The sequence below is a fragment of the Perca flavescens genome, chromosome 17, assembly GCF_004354835.1.
Source record: "Perca flavescens isolate YP-PL-M2 chromosome 17, PFLA_1.0, whole genome shotgun sequence".
In the NCBI taxonomy this organism is placed as follows: Eukaryota; Metazoa; Chordata; class Actinopteri; order Perciformes; family Percidae; genus Perca; species Perca flavescens.
Window position 1 is genome coordinate 6,285,821 of NC_041347.1, and position 17,815 is coordinate 6,303,635.

At 41.2% G+C, this 17,815-nt stretch overlaps 1 protein-coding gene across 1 annotated transcript in view; it reads right to left on the reverse strand.

Annotated features, from left to right (window-relative positions):
• Positions 1-17,815, reverse strand: part of ncapd3 (non-SMC condensin II complex, subunit D3) — a 50,637-nt gene that overhangs the window by 28,696 nt on the left and 4,126 nt on the right. The window contains exons 4-18 of the mRNA XM_028604304.1: positions 17,053-17,219; positions 13,631-13,795; positions 13,471-13,532; positions 10,063-10,150; positions 9,655-9,788; positions 7,813-7,885; positions 7,476-7,601; positions 4,128-4,380; positions 3,805-3,843; positions 3,124-3,210; positions 2,873-2,946; positions 2,561-2,695; positions 2,199-2,419; positions 1,722-1,913; positions 1,510-1,607 (exon numbers count right to left, since the gene is read on the reverse strand). Coding sequence (XP_028460105.1) covers positions 1,510-1,607; positions 1,722-1,913; positions 2,199-2,419; positions 2,561-2,695; positions 2,873-2,946; positions 3,124-3,210; positions 3,805-3,843; positions 4,128-4,380; positions 7,476-7,601; positions 7,813-7,885; positions 9,655-9,788; positions 10,063-10,150; positions 13,471-13,532; positions 13,631-13,795; positions 17,053-17,219 — 1,914 coding nt within the window. The remainder of the gene's footprint in view (positions 1-1,509; positions 1,608-1,721; positions 1,914-2,198; positions 2,420-2,560; positions 2,696-2,872; positions 2,947-3,123; positions 3,211-3,804; positions 3,844-4,127; positions 4,381-7,475; positions 7,602-7,812; positions 7,886-9,654; positions 9,789-10,062; positions 10,151-13,470; positions 13,533-13,630; positions 13,796-17,052; positions 17,220-17,815) is intronic.

The following is a 17,815-nucleotide window of genomic DNA, read 5'->3' on the forward strand; positions in this document are numbered from 1 at the left end:
ACCGTGGTCAGAAAACACAGGGGAGACACTTTGTTTCTCTCACTATGACTCTAGAGTCGTACTTGCTCGCCGTTACTCTCACTTAATTCTCCCTCGCTCTATCACCCACTCCCCACACACACAGACATGCCGGCTCGACACACACACCAGCGCACAAGTATTAACATCAGGCTACGGCGAAAGCTCTGCGTGGAGCCTGCGTACAACCATAAAACAAGACTTAGTGAAGCTTAACAAAAAAAAAAAAATGTCCCACGTACCGTCCCGGTAAGGACCGGACTAGTGGGAGGCAGAGTGCACCGTGTGCAAAGCTGGCACATATGTTTCAGTGTCTTTATTAAGATTAAGGTATTAAGAGATATTTTGTTGTAGCTGGATTTTCTAACACAGAAGAGGTCATATTTAGAACATTATTTCATATTATTTATTTATTTTAAAAGAGAGATATTTTGTTACAGGTTGTTACAGATTTTATTTTATTACAAAAGTTATTTTTGCACCATTGAGGCATAATAAAGCATGTTCATTAACCATTAATTAAGCCTGTCTGAATTTTTGTCTCGAGGCCGGGCCAAGTGTCCTCTTTTTTGGAAATCAAAATATGGTCACCCTAAGTTTGTCCAATGGTGTGATGAGGCCTTTCTCAAATTAAACACCACAAAGACCAAGGACATGATAACTGATTTTAGAAAATTATCCCTCCCGCCATCTCAGACTTTCATTAAAAAAAAAAGGTACTGGGCATGATTTTGTGGAGACAGATGCTCTTTTCTCCTCCTCTGCATTTCATTCATTGCAGGTGCAGCGCCGATGAGAGCCTTGGCATTATGCACGGCCGTACTAGCTTTACCTTTATCAAATTGCCTGAAATAAACACAAAGCGGCTACAGTAGGACCATACAGACATCTACACACATCACACTGCTCGCTTGTAACTCAACATTGTTCTGTTCTTGGCTGAGATGGACGAAATAGCAATGCATGATTTAGCCAGTGGCTAGACATTTAGTTAGCAGAATAATCACGACAAACACCATGGTGAATTTCAGCCTGCATTCTCTTTTTTCTTCTTACAAAAAAACAAAAAATAAACGAATCCTTGAATCCAAGAATTGAAAGTCAACAACCTACCCAATGAACGAATGTCAGAATAGTTAAATATTTGAGTCCAGCCCTAATATATAACAAGACGTTTTTCAGGTATTAACCAGGGGTTAAAGACCGGCAAGTGGGCCAGGACGATTCAAAACTGTGTTCCGGCAACTTCGATTAACAAGTAAATTAATCAGATTTGTGGTTTCATACATCTGTGTTTCATTCTGCAAGAGCAGTGAAATGCCGCGATGCACAGCTGTGAGTACAATGTGAGGGACTGGTTCAAATGTGCTTGAAACTTTCATGGCAATAAAGCCTTTGAATTTGAATTTCAATTTGAGAGACAAAGAGATTATGACAATTCCAGACTCATCCTGTACATTTCTCCCATCATCCCACACTTCATTTACTTACCAACTATCCTGTCCTTGGTATCTTCGTTCAAATGTGCGGCAATGTCTCCCATCACACACAGGATGTGACAGCAGGTTGTCACATTTACATCCTTTGAACTAAGAGCAAAAGTAAATATATTAAAACCATCTAGGTAACACTGAATTCTTAGCTGAAGATCAAACGTGACCTCAATTGTAAAAATGTCAATAAATATTGTGTGTCCCTCTCACCTGACCATGCTGTCCCAGGCATCCAGGATCTTCCCGTAGGGCAGTCTGGGGGACGAAGTAACAACCTTGGAGAGCAGCAGCCAGGCCCCGGCGGCGTGATCAGCGTCCGTGTGCGAGATCAGGTTAGTGATGAACGTCTGCGTGAACTTGTTCTGTTTGGACCAGATGGTGAAGGCCCTGCTGAAATATCGGCTGCACACCGGGGACAAAAAAAAACAATATTAGCAACCGCAGTGGGGATGTGATCATTTCCCCAGCAATGACACTATTTGTAGGTCAGTAAAGAAGAGAGAAATAATGATTGAAATGACTGCTAATACCTAATATTTTGTGCTAATATTCAGTATTCATTGTGTTTTGACTAGTTTCAATCTAAATTCAAAAATAAAAGTATTTAGTATTTCACATAATTTCTGCTGTATGACATGTTCTTATTTTGTACGAAACACAAACTGGACTGAATGTAGCTTTCCCCACCCAAGGTACTGGCAATCATGACAGAGCAGGCCTAGCAGGTCCCAGGTCAGCCTCTGACTGGCATCCAGGTGGCGACTGGCAGAGTACGGTTTGACCTGGCTTAGCAGCACTTGGTCCAGAGCCTCCAGGGCCTTGTCCTGCACTGAGTTTTCAGAGTCTACCACAGCTGGCACTACGCCCTGCAGCCATGCCTTCTGCACCACATTGCACTCTGGTTTAGCCTGGTGGTCAGAGAAAATAACAAAAAAAAAAAAAGGTGTATTGGAAATTGTATAACACATTTTCTTCACCCCTTTTCTCTCGTCACTAGATTGTTGGGAAAAAATGCAAAATGTCTCTCAGGGCTGCTGGTTGAGACTTACAGTAAGCAGCTCTCCTAAACATTGCAGGGCCTTCTTCTTCACAGAAACCGCTGGGTCTCTGCAGCGCTCTGACAACGTAGCCAGGTTCTCCCAGCTCATGGGGATTACGCTGTGTTTCAGGAGACCCAAAAGGGCCTGTGGAGGGACGGCAGAGCACAGAGGTTAAAGATCATCTGTGCATCTCTTTGTATACTGCACAGAAAGCTAGGGTGAAACTCATATACTGGTGACGTATCAGTTATTGTACTCATCATTATTTGGATTTGAAATATGAAGCTGTCTGGTGAAGCTCAGTTTCCAAGTTTCCAATACCTGCAATGCCGATTTTCTCACGTTAGTCTTCACGTCTTTTACACGCCTCAGGAGAAGAGCCAGGTTCTCTTTTGCTGCATCAAAAATATATGGTAACATCTCTCGTCAGACTTTGAGGGTATAAATACCCAAAAATACTAAATACACAAGCTTGTAAACAATTCATGCCCATATATTTACGAAATGCCGCCCAATACCCAATGCATGTCATTAAAATAATTTGAATGGTAGCAGAGGTTGGATTGTCTCACCGTCACAGTCGGAGCCGTCCGCGGCGCTTATCTCCACAGTCCTGAACGGCAGAGTGCGGTAGGTTTTCTGACTCTGGTGGGAACTCCCTGAAACATACAGTCATATTTATAAAACACCAACACTTCAAACACATGCACAAGAGTAAACCAGGCCTGGCTATCAAACTGCAAAAAAAAAAAAAAAAAAAAGGTACTTAAATGGGGGCCCTGCCTGTGAGTAAAGCCCCAGGGCCCGACGGCTTCACAGCAGAATTTTTTAAAGACTTTTGCAATTGAACTGGCCAAAGCAAGGTATTGTTTATATGGGTATCTTATTCCATCCCCAGTTAAAAGACCTAGTTAAAGTTAATTTGGATCCATTATTTAATAAAATCTCTTGTGATATTAATAGATGGGCGACTCTCTCAATAGCAGCGAAGGTCAATGTTACATGGTTTGTGTTTCCAAGTTGAATTACCTTGTCCAATCTCTTCCTCTGGTGGTTTCCCTGTCATATTTTAAATGGTTTGACAGGATAACAAAGACATTTATATGGAATGGTAAAATATTATATGGTATAATATTAATATCACTTGGTACTGGTATTGCAATTTTTTTGAAGTGATACCTAGCCCTACTCGCTAAACATGCCTGAGTGTGTACTGCACTGTCAAATTCTGTAGTGAAGAAACAAGAGTGTACCTTCAGTAATTTCACCTTCCAATACTGTCTGGGTTCCAGCTAAACAGAGAAAGTAGACAAGTTACTTTAGTGGAAATGTGTCCACGAAAACAGTTCTATAAAAACATACAAATTAAAAATATACAAACTTCCCCTTACATTCTCTAATAATTCAAAGAGTTATGTATTTTCATACTTCAGCTCTACAATGTGGTCTATTGAAAGTGCTCCTGGTTTCAGATGCAAAATTAGCCCGAATTCATCATATCGACACTAGCTTTACAAGATAACGTCTATTTTCAAATACAGATGTTTTTACAATTCCATTGAGTGCATTTTCTCACTAGCAGAGAAGAGGTTGTGGACAGCCCGCGTGACGTTGAAAGAAGGCAGCTCCAGACACTGGGCCAGGCAGGCAAGGGCGTGGCCTTGGACAGTGGGCGAGTCGTCCATCCGCCGAGCGAACAGCAGGCTCTGGATCAAGAACTTGTGTGGCAGGAAGCAGGTGAGCTCTGGGTCCTGACACTCTTCCAGCCTCCTCTCTGGCTGCTCCAGCAAAACCATCACCACGTCCACGGAAAACAGCCGGCACACCATCTAAATAAGGCAGCAAAACAGACTGTACACACACAGATACCACTGACAGGATGTAATGAAGCCTGACTGAAATTTAGACCTGGGCTGAACCGCCTACCTGAGCAGCACTTGTGCTTTTCATTGCAACGCCCATTTTAACAGGTTAGAGCAGCCACGCTGCCTGTGTGAGCAGCGCGGCTCGGCTGAACTAGAGATCTGCAGCGTCCCCTATATTTTATGCGTGCGGTTCTCAGCAAAAATAGATTTGTTGGTAGTCATATTGACATCATACCAGCAACATTACACCGTTCACAAGAGTTGCAATGTAGAATCTGTACAATATATCAAACATAAAAAAAAAAAACTTCCGGTTTCTTTCAAATTAAAAGCCCTTTAGTGGTTCTGTCTAAAATACATATTAATTAAACAAAACATTCTATTATTGATGGCCATTATCGAAGGCAAACTCAATGTAAAAAGATAGGGCAGGCCGTAGCAGGGCCACAAAAGCAACACTGTCTGTATGGACACCACACATGCAGTTCAGCAAGGTAGCCGGCACATACAGGTAGAGGTGGACAATGGGGCCCAGGCCTTAGATTACAGCTACTGATAGTTTATATGCAGTGGGGGGTATTTGCAGCCCTTTTATTGGCATTAACCAGCTCCCGGTCTGTGTTCGGGAGGCAGACACCGTCACCACATTTAAAAGTAAACTTTATACTCTCCTCTTTGATAAAGGTCATAGTTAGGGTGTCATAGTGAGGAGTTGCAGCTTTCGCCTAGCCCGGCGGGGGAGGGTGTATATCTTCAGACACAGCACCACTTCTCTTCTCTGCTTCTCTTCATAGTCGTCAGATTAATCTACCACATAACCAATGATATAATCAAAGTAGAGGAAGGCAGGCAAGTACAGCCCGATCCGGCAGGGGAGAGTTCTAGCCCAACCAGGCTCCTCTCCTTAACTTGTCTCTCTTAGTTATGCGGTTATAGTTTTAGACTGCAAGGGACTTCCTTTGAAACAATGAGTTTCTCTCTTCTCTCATCTGTGTGCATCCTTGTCCCAGAAATGCTTGTTACTAACCTAGCTCTGGGGAGCTTATTCCCCGGAGTCCTTACGGGTTTCTTTTGCCCAGCATGTTTCCTTGGATTAGGGTGGCACCTAAATCATTGTTGCAGCTATCCCGATGGTCCTGTTTGTCTATGTGTACTTTAAGGCTGCACTGAGGAAGAAAAGCAGCATTGCCTGTTAATTTTCATGCAATTTTACCTTTCAGTTTCCCCACAGTGGCCTCCTGCTTTAATATGTAGTTTCCTGTCTTTTATTGTCTTACTTATTGAGTAGACCTATTAGATTGTTGTTTAAAGCAATAATCTAGTCAAAGGAGTTTCAAGCCTCTAGTTTTAATATGGTTATGCTCCATATTAAAACTAGAGGCCGTATGTGTGGTGATTGTGATTGCATGGATAGGTTATTACTGCCCACTCAATTCAGCTTTGGCTACTATCTCCATTTCTAGCCACTGGGGGACCATAGGCAGGCTGGGGGAAGTCATTAATGTTAAAAAACCTCATAAAGTGAAATTTTCATGCCATGGGACCATAAAAGTACAGGGCTCCAGACTAACTTTTTTCTCTAGGAGCACAGTGGCCCCCTACTGAAAATTTTAGGGGCGCAACCAGAAATTTTAGGGGCACACACCGTAAATCAACATGCTAAACAAATGTTCACATTTCTACTAATTTCCACTGTATTACTAATAAATACTTTGATAATAGATGCAGAAATAACAATGTGCCGTTTCAAATTCAGTGTCACTTTTGAAGATGCAACATAGAAGGCACCATCGCTGTCATGACAGTAAACAAAATATTTAAAAAATATACCAACTCTAGTCTACAACTACAATGAATTCACCTTAAAATTAAACATGCATCGTTTAGGCTACTACCCTTAGGGTTGGGTACCTTTCGCATCTGAACCAATTCATACAAAAATTATAATGGTACATTTTTTTCTTTGAACTTTTTTAGCCTGTTGTATTTTTATCATGACAGTTTTTAATTGCTCTTTAATGTTTCATGTAAAGCTCTTTGAGTTGCCTTGTTGCTGAAAGCTGCTGTAGAAATAAAGTTGCCTTGCCTTACAACCTCAGCCTGTCAGTCAGTCACCAGGGCACAGTTGCACACTGTTGAGCCTGCTGCTTGTCTCAGAGGAAGTGTAACGTCAACAGCACCGTGACTGTTTTTAATATCATATCGCAGCAAACGCTGTCTGCGTGAAGTTTTTAAAAACTGTAACCATACTTGAAACCACTTTATCGGCATCACTCACTGTGACTTCAACAAAACAGCCGACGTAGTTGGCGCCGATCGCACCTCTGCGTGTGTGTGCGAGTGTGTGTTTGTGTCGGAGCACCGCTCTCGGTCAATTTTCAGAGAGGACAGATAAGCTTGCGCTTACGCGCTCAGGTACCTACGTTTCGACATTTAACGTGTAAAAAAAGGGGGCAAATTTACTGGTCGCACATGTGCGACTGGATGTAAAATTCAGTCGCGCACACTCAAATTTTGGTCGCAAAATGCGACCATTTGGTCGCAGTCTGGAGCCCTGAGGTAGCCAATTGGTGACAGTATTTCCCATCCTCATACTGCTTTAATTTCTCCAAAACTGTATTCCCTTCCACCAACATTAGCCCGGCCGCTGCTTGGTGTTATTAAGTAATTTCACAATATTTCCCTTTTTCGCCAGGGCTTGGGCTTTGACTTTCCCGCTTGCTTGTCGCCGTTTGCTGTAAATCTGTCTTCTGTATTCAATCAGAGCGAGAACGCAACATGTAGTTTTTCCTTTATTGCATACGCTGCAGTCTAAAGGCATTTCTTAATGGAAAAAATATGATTGTTCATTGTTTTAATAGAACAAAATATATCAAAATCACTGTAGCCTATATTAACACAATTCAAATTGTGCAGAGGAAGAGGTCCTAATCAAACAGAGCATGTATAAAAACCTGCAGTCATCATATATTGGGGTGTGACGGGTGAACCATGACAAAAATATAAAATACAGACTACATCAACAAGTAGCATTTGAGGTGACAATTGGGACTAGTTACCTTTGTGTGTCTGGAGTAGTTAAACAGCCACTTGATGAAGCAGGCATAGTCCGTACTTGCCATCGGAGACGTCAGCATACCCACAGCCTGGGCTCCATGGCTTCGAAACTCACTCTTCTCCACCATCTAAACATCCACAGCAGAAACACTATAAGCTATGATGATGCATCAGCATGGTGGAAAACATGCAAACATCAAACTATAAACTGCAAAAAACATCTGTAAATAGCCAGGGATGTGACTGCTTTCATACCTTTAAGAGAAACAGTTGACATAGACTCTGAACTTTACACAAACAGGAAATGCATCACTGCTGAGTGTTTGCCGGAGGATTTACCTGGAAGCAGATATGCTGCAGGATGATATGCAGGAAAGGCAGCGCCAGCTCTTTTAGCTCATCAACAAGATGACTGCAATCACAAACACATAAATCACATACAAAGTCTTATATTGTTTGTAACATTGTCTACAGTTAAATGGCTAGATATACATCCATGTAATCAACAAACAAGATATCCTGATGTGAAGTGATCCTTCTACCAACAGAAATAAAGGAATTATTATGAGATGGAGTTGCTTAATGTCACCATTTGTACGTTATTCTTTTGACAGCTGCATTTTAAGATGCAATTGTCTGAATAAATTAGGACGGATGTGGGTACCATAAAGAGATCATGTTGAAAAAAATACAAGCAATTATACATTTCTATAGATTAGTAACATCTAAAGATTTTGATGTGGTAGATATATTAATAAAAACAGATGGCAATCAGGATTCTACATCCATGCAACAAACTTCCTGTGATGAACAAGTGCATTTACATTATTGTAATAAACAATGTATCTAAAAACATCAATTCCCTCACATTGTTTCAGATATGGTAAGCCAGTTAGCAATGCTTTTTTCTTCTCATCTAGTGCCACATTTTTCAGCCCTTTTCCTTGAAGTCATGTGACTTTGGTTGCTACAGTCCTTTTACTTCTAATCCTGAGTCAGTTTTCCCAATTTAACCATTACAGAAGTCATAGGTGTAATCTACAGCTGTTACTTCAATAACTCCGATAGATATTTTATCATTAAAGTAAATAGAAATATTGGATCACACTCAGTATTTGCCGATACTTAATGTTCAAAGGCTCAGATCAGGAACGGGACAAGGCAACTTGATCAGGACATCCCTAATGTTAAGCATCACATTTCTCTTGTAGCTATAGATCAAATACCTTGCACAGCAGCTGGATTCTCGCAATATAAAAAGATCACACAGGATCACATATCACGAAAATTCATCTTGCCTAATGCGTTTGTGTCTGAACTACTGGCTCACCGCACCAATCAGCTTCCGGTGAGGAGCTACTGGCAGCTACGGGCTCGGATTAGGTGTGTGGGACGGCGGCAATGGTTTATTAAAACAACAATGGCGGACATGATAGACAGATGGTTAATCTAATCACCTGCCAGGTATTTTTTTTGAAAGTGCCTGCGTTTTCCCAAACAGCTTCTCAGATAGTTCTTGGTTAACAAAGCATCTCAGGTGTCAGGCTAATAAATCTACCAATCTGGCTCCAATCTCTGAAATAAGGCTAATGATTTTATACCAATCACACATGAAGTATTTCATGCAATAATGTGTAGGCCCAACTGAGGAGAATATTTCATTCATTGCATGTTGTGGAGATGAAGTCCAGTACTTTATTTAACAAATGTAAAACTCTAAACCTGCTACGTCCTGCTATGCCCTGCAGTGCCCTGCTACTCAATGAACTATTTCTAGTCATAGTTCCATCATCTTTATTGTGACTATTATTGCCACTGTTCATCACCCCCCCAACCGGCACCGTCAGACACCGCCTGGGTCTGTCCAAGGTTTCTCCCTAAAACGAAGTTTTTCCTCTCCACTAAATGCTTGATCTTTGGGGAATTACTGGACTTGTTGGAAATTACTGGAATTATTGGGTCTTTGTAAATTATAGAATGCGGTCTAGACCTTCTCTATTTGTAAAGTATCTTGAGAGAACGCTTGTTATGATTTGATACTATAAAAAAAACTGAATCAAATTCAATTGAATTAACTTAAATGTTCAACGTCTTCACTTGGTTCAAATCTCAGCAAAAATGCTATGCACCACATTAAGATATACACAAGTCATTCTACAGTTGATCAAAACATCTGTTCACCAAACAAAATGGATGGCCTGGTCACGGGTGGAAAGGATGGCTTGGCTGGGTACGAGGAGGGAGGGCTTCCCTTGTTTGCCTTTATTCATCATCAGGATCACGTAGAGAAGCTGGTGGAAAACCCTTCGCAGAGACTGGACAACAGATACACCAGTTAGGATTGGACATATCTCCGATTTGGCATTAAAACTAATAATATTGTTCTTCTGAACCGGTCTTATGAGATCCTTTTGAATACTTTTAGAGACCAGAGGAGTTAATACTCTCCAGTATTTGACAATAAAACGCAAAGACTGCAAAAACATCAGATAAAAACATCAAGAATCAACTCTGCTACTTTTTAGTGAGATTAGAGGAGTAAGTAAGTAAGTAGTGTGCATACTATGGACCATGATTATTGGATCTTACGTCTTTCTGGTCTCCGTGTGTTGGCGAGCAAAGCAGCTGTAAGCCATAGAAAGACATCTCAGGAACACTCCTCAGCTTGGTAATATCTCTGCAAAAATAACACAACCAGGGGTTTCACGATTCTCAGCTAAGTTCACAAAATGGTGTAGTCCGGCGACTTTTGCGCGCAGCATCTCGAGCGATTTATTTTTATGTCACCGCTAAGAAAGGACAACAGGCAACAGCAGCGTTGACCTTTGGACTGCTGCCAAAGGTGAAGGCATGGCAAAACCTGAAGAAGCACCCACAAAATGTTTTAGTCAGTGATTGTACTGCTAAGAATTCAAAAAGAAACTCTTAATGAACCTTGGCTGAATGACAATACCCGCTCTCTCAGACGGGCCTGCAGAACAGCTGAGAAAAAGTGGAAGAAGGACAAACTTCAAGTGTCATTTCAAATTTTAAAAGACTTATTACTTTGACACTGTCAACCACTCTATCCTTTTATCCCGACTCAAACAAAGTGTTGGCATTACGGGCATTGCCTTAAAATGGTTTGAATCCTACTTGACAGATAGGAGTTTTGCTGTCCACATTGGTAACTGCTCTTCATCTGCTGCCCCTCTTTCCTGTGGGGTCCCCCAAGGTTCCATTTTGGGACCCATGCTATTTTCTCTGTACATGCTGCCCTTAGGGTCCATTTAAAAAAAAAAAAAAAAAACACATTTCTTTCCATTGTTTTGCAGATGATGTACAAATCTATTTGCCTGTAAGAAACAATGAGAAGGACACTATCGAGCCATAGTTAAACTGCTTGAGTGTTCTCAAAATATGGTTGGATCAAAATTTTCTCTCTGTCTTAATGACAATAAGACCGAAGTTGTTGTGTTTGGACGTGCTGAACATTTCAGTGCCTGTGTAGATACTCTCGGTACTTTAGGCTCCCAGATTTGTCCTTTTACCAGAAATCTGGGAGTGATCTTTGACAGTGCTTTTAAATTTGACAAACAGATTAGTTCTGTTGTTAAAACTAGCTTCTTCCAGCTGAGACTTTTGGCTAAAGGTCAAGCCTTACCTGCTACGCTAAGACTTTGAAAGAGTCATACATGCATTTATTACGTCCCGTTTAGACTACTGTAACTCACTGTATGTTGGATTGGATCAGTCATCCCGTCGTCGGTTACAGTTAGTCCAGAACGCAGCAGCTCGACTTTTAACCGGGACTAAAAAGCGTGACCACATTACACCGGTTTTGGCCACGCTCCACTGGCTTCCTGTTTGTTTCAGGATTGAATTTAAAATTGTATTAATTGTTTTTAAGATCGTATATGGGTTGTCGCCTTCTTACTTATCGGCGCTCTTACATGTCCACACGCCTGTCAAAGCACTGAGGTCGTCCAATCAGATGCTCCTCGATGTGCCCAGATCCAGGTTAAGAACCAAAGGTGACCGAGCCTTTTCAGTGGCTGCTCCAAACCTCTGGAATAGTTTACCTATTCATGTAAGAACAGCTCGGACCATTGAAACGTTCAAGTCCATGCTTAAGACCCACTATTATTCATTGGCTTTCAGTTCACGTTGAACTTTGATATCTTGACCTTATTGACCTTATTCTTTTTCTACTGTCAGTTATGTTTTTGTTTTCTATTGTACATTGTGCTTTGTTTGTGTTTATTGTCTCGTTGCTTTTGGAGCATGTTAAGCACTTTGGTCAACTGAGTTTGTTTTTAAACGTGCTATATAAATAAAATTGAACTGAACTAAGAAATTACCTACACATTCAGCAGAAGGACTAAAATCCAAAAAAGTAAGACAAATATGGAAAATTATTGGTGTGGCTTTTCTTAGTTGGAGAGCGCTGAAAAAGTAAAGTGACTGAGGCCACACACAGATGTCGCCTTACTGTTCGTGAACAGTAATGTGTTTGGTAACATTTAAGGAGTAGGAATTATTGCCATTTCATTTACTCGACCTAAATGATGTGCTATTGTAGCCAGTGGTGTTGTCATTACTTAATATTCCTCATGGGGGCGACAGAAACTACCCACTATAGCTTTAAAGGTCACAATTTGATTTTCAGTTTTAAAAGGTTCACTATGAGTTCCGGCACTGTCACTTCTGTTGACGTTCCAAGTAACTTCCAAACAATTCCCCATGTTTCCGTAACTGTCATGACTAACTGACTGTCACTAACCCCCACCCCTCCCCCAACCATCTTGTCGGTAATTGGCTGGAGTAGTTTGTTGTATTTTGGTGCACAGCCTGTGACCCTTGCGTTTGTTTGACGTTTACGATCCCTGTGTTGTCTCCCGAGACGGGCTTTTCCAGGCCGGGCCAATAAGATTCTGAATGGAAAGTTTACTTTTAAAAAGTTGCCAAATGGTTCCATTGACGAGACCAAAGTGATCTGTGTGTTTTGTCATTGTGAACTGAGCTATCATCGCAGCACATCCAGTCTGAAATACCACTTGATGGCCGAGCACACAGCTGATGCCAATTCTCCGCCCCCTCGTCAAAGCCAGGCAACAATGGACGACTTCCTACAGAAGCACATGGATGTTAGTGTGAAATTGAACACTACAATATATGCCAATATTGTTATATTGTTTCGCATTAGGTCATGGCAGTTTCCTGCTACGTCGCTATGACGACCAGCCACGCTCGCCTCACGCAAGAGGCAGTTGTTGGGACCACCAGTGGTGTTAAATCTGATTGCTGGCTGAACAGGTCCCTGCTCAAAATCACCCCTTCCTTTGTTTCCTTTTAAAGGATTTCCACAGAAATGAGACTGTTCCACAGTTTGATTATTGGTCCCTGACTTGCAGAGTGGTGCCCCGTTTTGATTGTTTGTCGATTTGATAGTTATTAATAACCATATTTATAACTTTATTAATATTGATAAAACATCTTTGATAATTTGCCAATGATCAAATCTGTACCCTACGAGTATCCAACACAGTACTAAATCTGCAATGGAAAAAGCAGGACGGGGCACCACGGCCGAGTCTAGCAGGTACCATGTAATGGAAAAACTTCAATACATACATACAGATACCTAACATTCCAAAATCTTAATTGACTTTACGTTTCAGTTTTACTGTAAATGCATATCGGTTCCAAATAGCAGTTATTGGTTTCATTAACTACTAATAATCGGTATCAGCCTTGAAAAAAAAAAAATGTAAGCCAACGATACCCTGTGTCTTTAGCTACAGGCTACCAGCCGGCAAGCTACCCTCTGTCTCTTCAGACCTGCGCAGGTACTGGGTGTGGAGAGAGAAAAAAAAATACTGGGGGAATCGCCAACCATGACAAAATGTAAAAATAATTTTGATCAATTTTTGTGATACCCCTAAACACAACTGTCTACTCTTCCAAAATCCTGGATACATTATTTAACAAGACAAAGAGAGAAGTAAGAAAACTTACTTTTCAGCAGCAAAGGTTACCTCTCCAATGACCGGCTCAAAGTAAAGCAGCTTGCTAAAGATCTGCAGGAGAAAAAAAAAAAAAAAGCAACGGTTAACTGCCCACACATTAAGACACTAGTGTGGTATGGAGTGGGTGTGATGATGGTATCATTAGTTACCCGTGTGCAGTTGCTGGCGCTCTGTGGTCTGTCTTTGAGTGAAAATGTCTGCAGGAGTCTGAGAAGGCTTTGGACCAGGAGAACCACAGCATCTCTGATCTTCATCAAGTCATGGCCAGAAAAATGAAGCGGCTCTTCCTCCTCCTCTTCCTCATCCAAGTCCATCTGAAGGTAACAGAGACATGTACACTATAATTTCCAGACACCCCCTACTCTCTAGTAGCACTACAGCCGCTGCTCCCTAAACGTTCCGCTCCTGGTCTGTGATGTTCGATTGAGCACCGCTGGCCGTCCAGAGAGTTCACCCGGAGTGTCCACTCAATCACTGATGACGTTTTCGATGTCAAAAGCAACATACTCAGTTGTTAATGACCAAATTGCAAACCAGACATTGTATCGGGGTCACGCGTGCACACAGACGGTGGCTGGCGAGGCAAGGGCAAGCTATCCTGACAGAATAACAACATTATGCTATTTCCTGAGCGACACAGATAAAGCTTGACAGGTTCAAGGAATGTAAGAAAAAGCTTCATGAGAGAGGTGAGATTCCAAATCCTGTATCCTGCCAAATTTCAAATAGAAGCCAAGGCTGGAGCTAAGACATTTGAATGCCCCCGAAAGGCAACTGCATTTATAGAAAATATGGAGTGATTTGACGGCTCTCTTGTTGCACGGACTGACGCTAATGTGACACCGGCTGGGATCCTATTGGACATATTTCCTTGTGTTACTCTGAAATAAGTGTTGTCATTTCCTGGTTTTAAAGGCTGCATTACAGTAAAGTGATGTAGTCTTCTGAACTTACCAGACTGTTCTAGCTGTTCTATTATTTGCCCTATCCACACTTAGACATTACTGATGAATATTTATCTAAAATCTAAGAGTGAAGATATTTTGTTAGAGCACCAACTGTCAACCCTAGAATATTGCCGCAACATCAATAGAGGTATTTGGTCAAGAATTTCGTGATATCTGATTTTCAGATATCGCCCAGCCTTACAACAAGGACATGTATAGTAGCCTAAAAAACAGTGTTTACGATCCCCAAAATAAGGATGAAAACACTTAAAAAAAACAAACAATGATTTAACCAAACAAAAAAATATTACTTTAGATAGCCTTAGTCTTATATGATTTAGTAGGAAATATTGTGATCCATACAGAAAGTTACTTGTTTAATAACTTAACTTTCTGTATGAATTATAGCATTAATGTTAAAGGTATAGTGGAGGATTTTCTTTTTCCGGGTGGATCATCAAGACTATTGGTCCTCCTAGTTGTCAATCATTCTGGTGATATGGTTACGTAAGGCCGTCGTACGTGCATGTCCCTAGCTTTCAGGTGTGTATGTGTGGTGAGTTTGAGCTACGGTTTCAGCCATTCATTGAAGCATTGAAGCTTTTGGGAGAATATTTCACACGCTGGCATGCGCTAAAAGCACAGGTTGGGCTTCCCACTGATGCCTCAGTTGTGAAGTTTCTACTCCACAGGTAAAGTTTGGCATGCTATTTGGAGAAATCCATTTAAAATCACTGCTAGTAAAAGTTGATGTAAGCTATGATTAGCGATGCTAGCCCTGGCACAAGTCATGCACCGCGCACACACGGTAAACATCTCAATTTGTGAAAAAGTGCAAATCTTCTTTTGGAAAGTAGGCTTGTATTAGCCATGCCAACAGCAACTTGTAAACAGTGCACTCTCGTGCACACGTTTAATAGGCGTTCCCTCTTGGGAGCAGGCAGAGTGTTGCGCATGTGCATTTTTTCAAAAAGTACATAGGGCGGTTCTTTTCTAAAATTCAGGGAAATCCTCCACTATACCTTTAAGTTAGCCTAACGATACGTATAATAGCCTATTTGGGCTCCGGGTTATCAGGTAATTTATCTGCTGAACCATGACATCTGACAAACCAACCAGATTTAACTGACAAAGCACACAATGGTTACACTTCATCTGTATCTTTATTTTTATCATCTTTCAGTCTGATATGGAAATAGTTATTTGTTATATTATGGAGCCTAGTCATTGTTTTCCATTGTTTGACTAGTTTATTACTGAACCCAGCCATCACAGCCGCACCGTCACATCCTGTGCCACCCACTACCCTAATTAAAATATCAACCTGTGGGAAATACTGAAAAGTTATCGTTCTGGCTGAAATAGAACAAAAGAACAAATTCTGGCTAACATACTGTATATGCCCCTTATGTAGATGATCAGGCCTTTTTATAGATTTGGAAAAACAATTACAAGCTGTAGGGAAGCACCAATATTGTTCTAGGGGGTTGCATCCTGCAGGGCCAGCCACAGCCTCTCTCGCATTACAGAGGATGAGTAAGATTTTAGGCTTGGTTGATATCTGGAGAATTTTAAACCAAGCTGGGAGAGACTATACATTTCTTTTCGCACAACACATTCTAGGATGGACTTTTTTATGTCCAAATCACTGGCTCCCTCTGATATAGGATGTGTGATAGGAAATATAGTAATCTCTGACCATGCGTTGTGTGCCTACACCTGCTGCCTCAAAGTGAGACAAGGTGCTCTTATAGGTGGCGCCTTAACTCCTCCTTTTTACAGGAGCCAGAAAATATAGAATGGCTTAGATCTGAGCTAAAAGATTACTTGGCGATCAATTGTTCCTCAGTGTCAGGTTCACGGGTGGCATGGGAGGCCTAAAAGGCTGTTATCAGGGGCGAGCTAGAATGCGTGCCCTGATGTGACAACATGCTTCATTACGTAAGAGGAATAGTGCTAAAACAATGTTACAAATAGAAAGGAAAATCAAACATTCTGAAACAGAGATTAAACAAAGAATGTCACAGGATGGCCTGAGAAACCTGACTAATTAAAATACCAATATAATAATATTATCAGAAGGTTGAATTCAGTGTATTCAGGCAAAGACAAAAATTGCTTGCTAGATACATAAAACAGAGGGAATCAGCCTCCACGGTTTCTGCAGTTAGATCATATTCTGGAGATGTTACAGCCACTGTAAATATTAACAAGATTTTTACACTGATCTCTATAGGTCATTATCTACCTATACTGATGAAGAAATGTGTCAATTCATAGAGCCACTAGGGCTTCCCAAACTGACAGAGGAGCAAGGAGAACTCTTTGATGTGGATTTGACTATAGAGGAAATTAAAGAAGTGTTAGTAGGAGTGGGGCAGAATCTGTAGGAATATTAAAACTATGTCACGCGATGTGAGCGTGTGCCTCATTCAGCTCAAGATTATGTATCGCTTCTATTGGACTCCCTCCAGATTCATGGTTTATTGTATGAAGGGCTATTTTTAAAATCCACCCTTTGTGGACATCATGGCAATCCAGCCAGAAGCCATTTCAATCTGAACCACAAAAAAAAAGAAATTCAACTTCTACGGGTTTGAGTGATATCCGATACAGGACTTTACCTCTGGAGTGTCTGGTCGCTGCGGTTTGGAGCGTTTGCCCTCTGCCTGAGAACTCTTCAGGCCGTCCTTCTTGCGCTTCTTTCCACAGTCCTGAGGCCAGCAGTGAGAGGTCAAGTCTGAACACGTGTCCAACAAAACCTCATGGAAAACCTTGTTGGCGATGCTCCCTGTAAGCAATAAAATGGTCATGCATCATCAATAGAAGACCTTTAACCTGCTATACTCACTGTAGTTCACCGCACTCACCGTAACATTTCGAAAGAGCTCTCTCTCACTTTCACTTCAAAATAAAAGGGGTTTCAATGATCTCGATAGGTTTATTTCCGGCTCCTTCTGCTCTTGGTTCTAGCGACCTGTTGATTTTATGTTCGTAGATCTCAGCAATAGACTTGATCGGTACTTGATTACTAAGTTGCAATGAACTATCCATAAGATTAAGTCCTAACAGTTATCCAATCTGCTTTCTAGTATGACATTTAGGCAAAAACAATACAATCCTTAAAATTAAGTGTTTTTTGTTCAAAGTATTTTTCATTACTCAACTGTTAATATATGATACAAAGGGTACTGAATCACCCACAAGCATCCGAGTGAAAAAACCCAAACTCTTGATGCATTGACTGTATAAGTGTGCCAAAACATCTCGACCGCACCCCCCGGTATCTGGCTATGGTATAGGTCATTACACCCACCCCCTCCATGTTAGCAGATGGGACATGGGCCAAACTTTAAAAAAATAAATCAGTGCACACATCAATCTCCC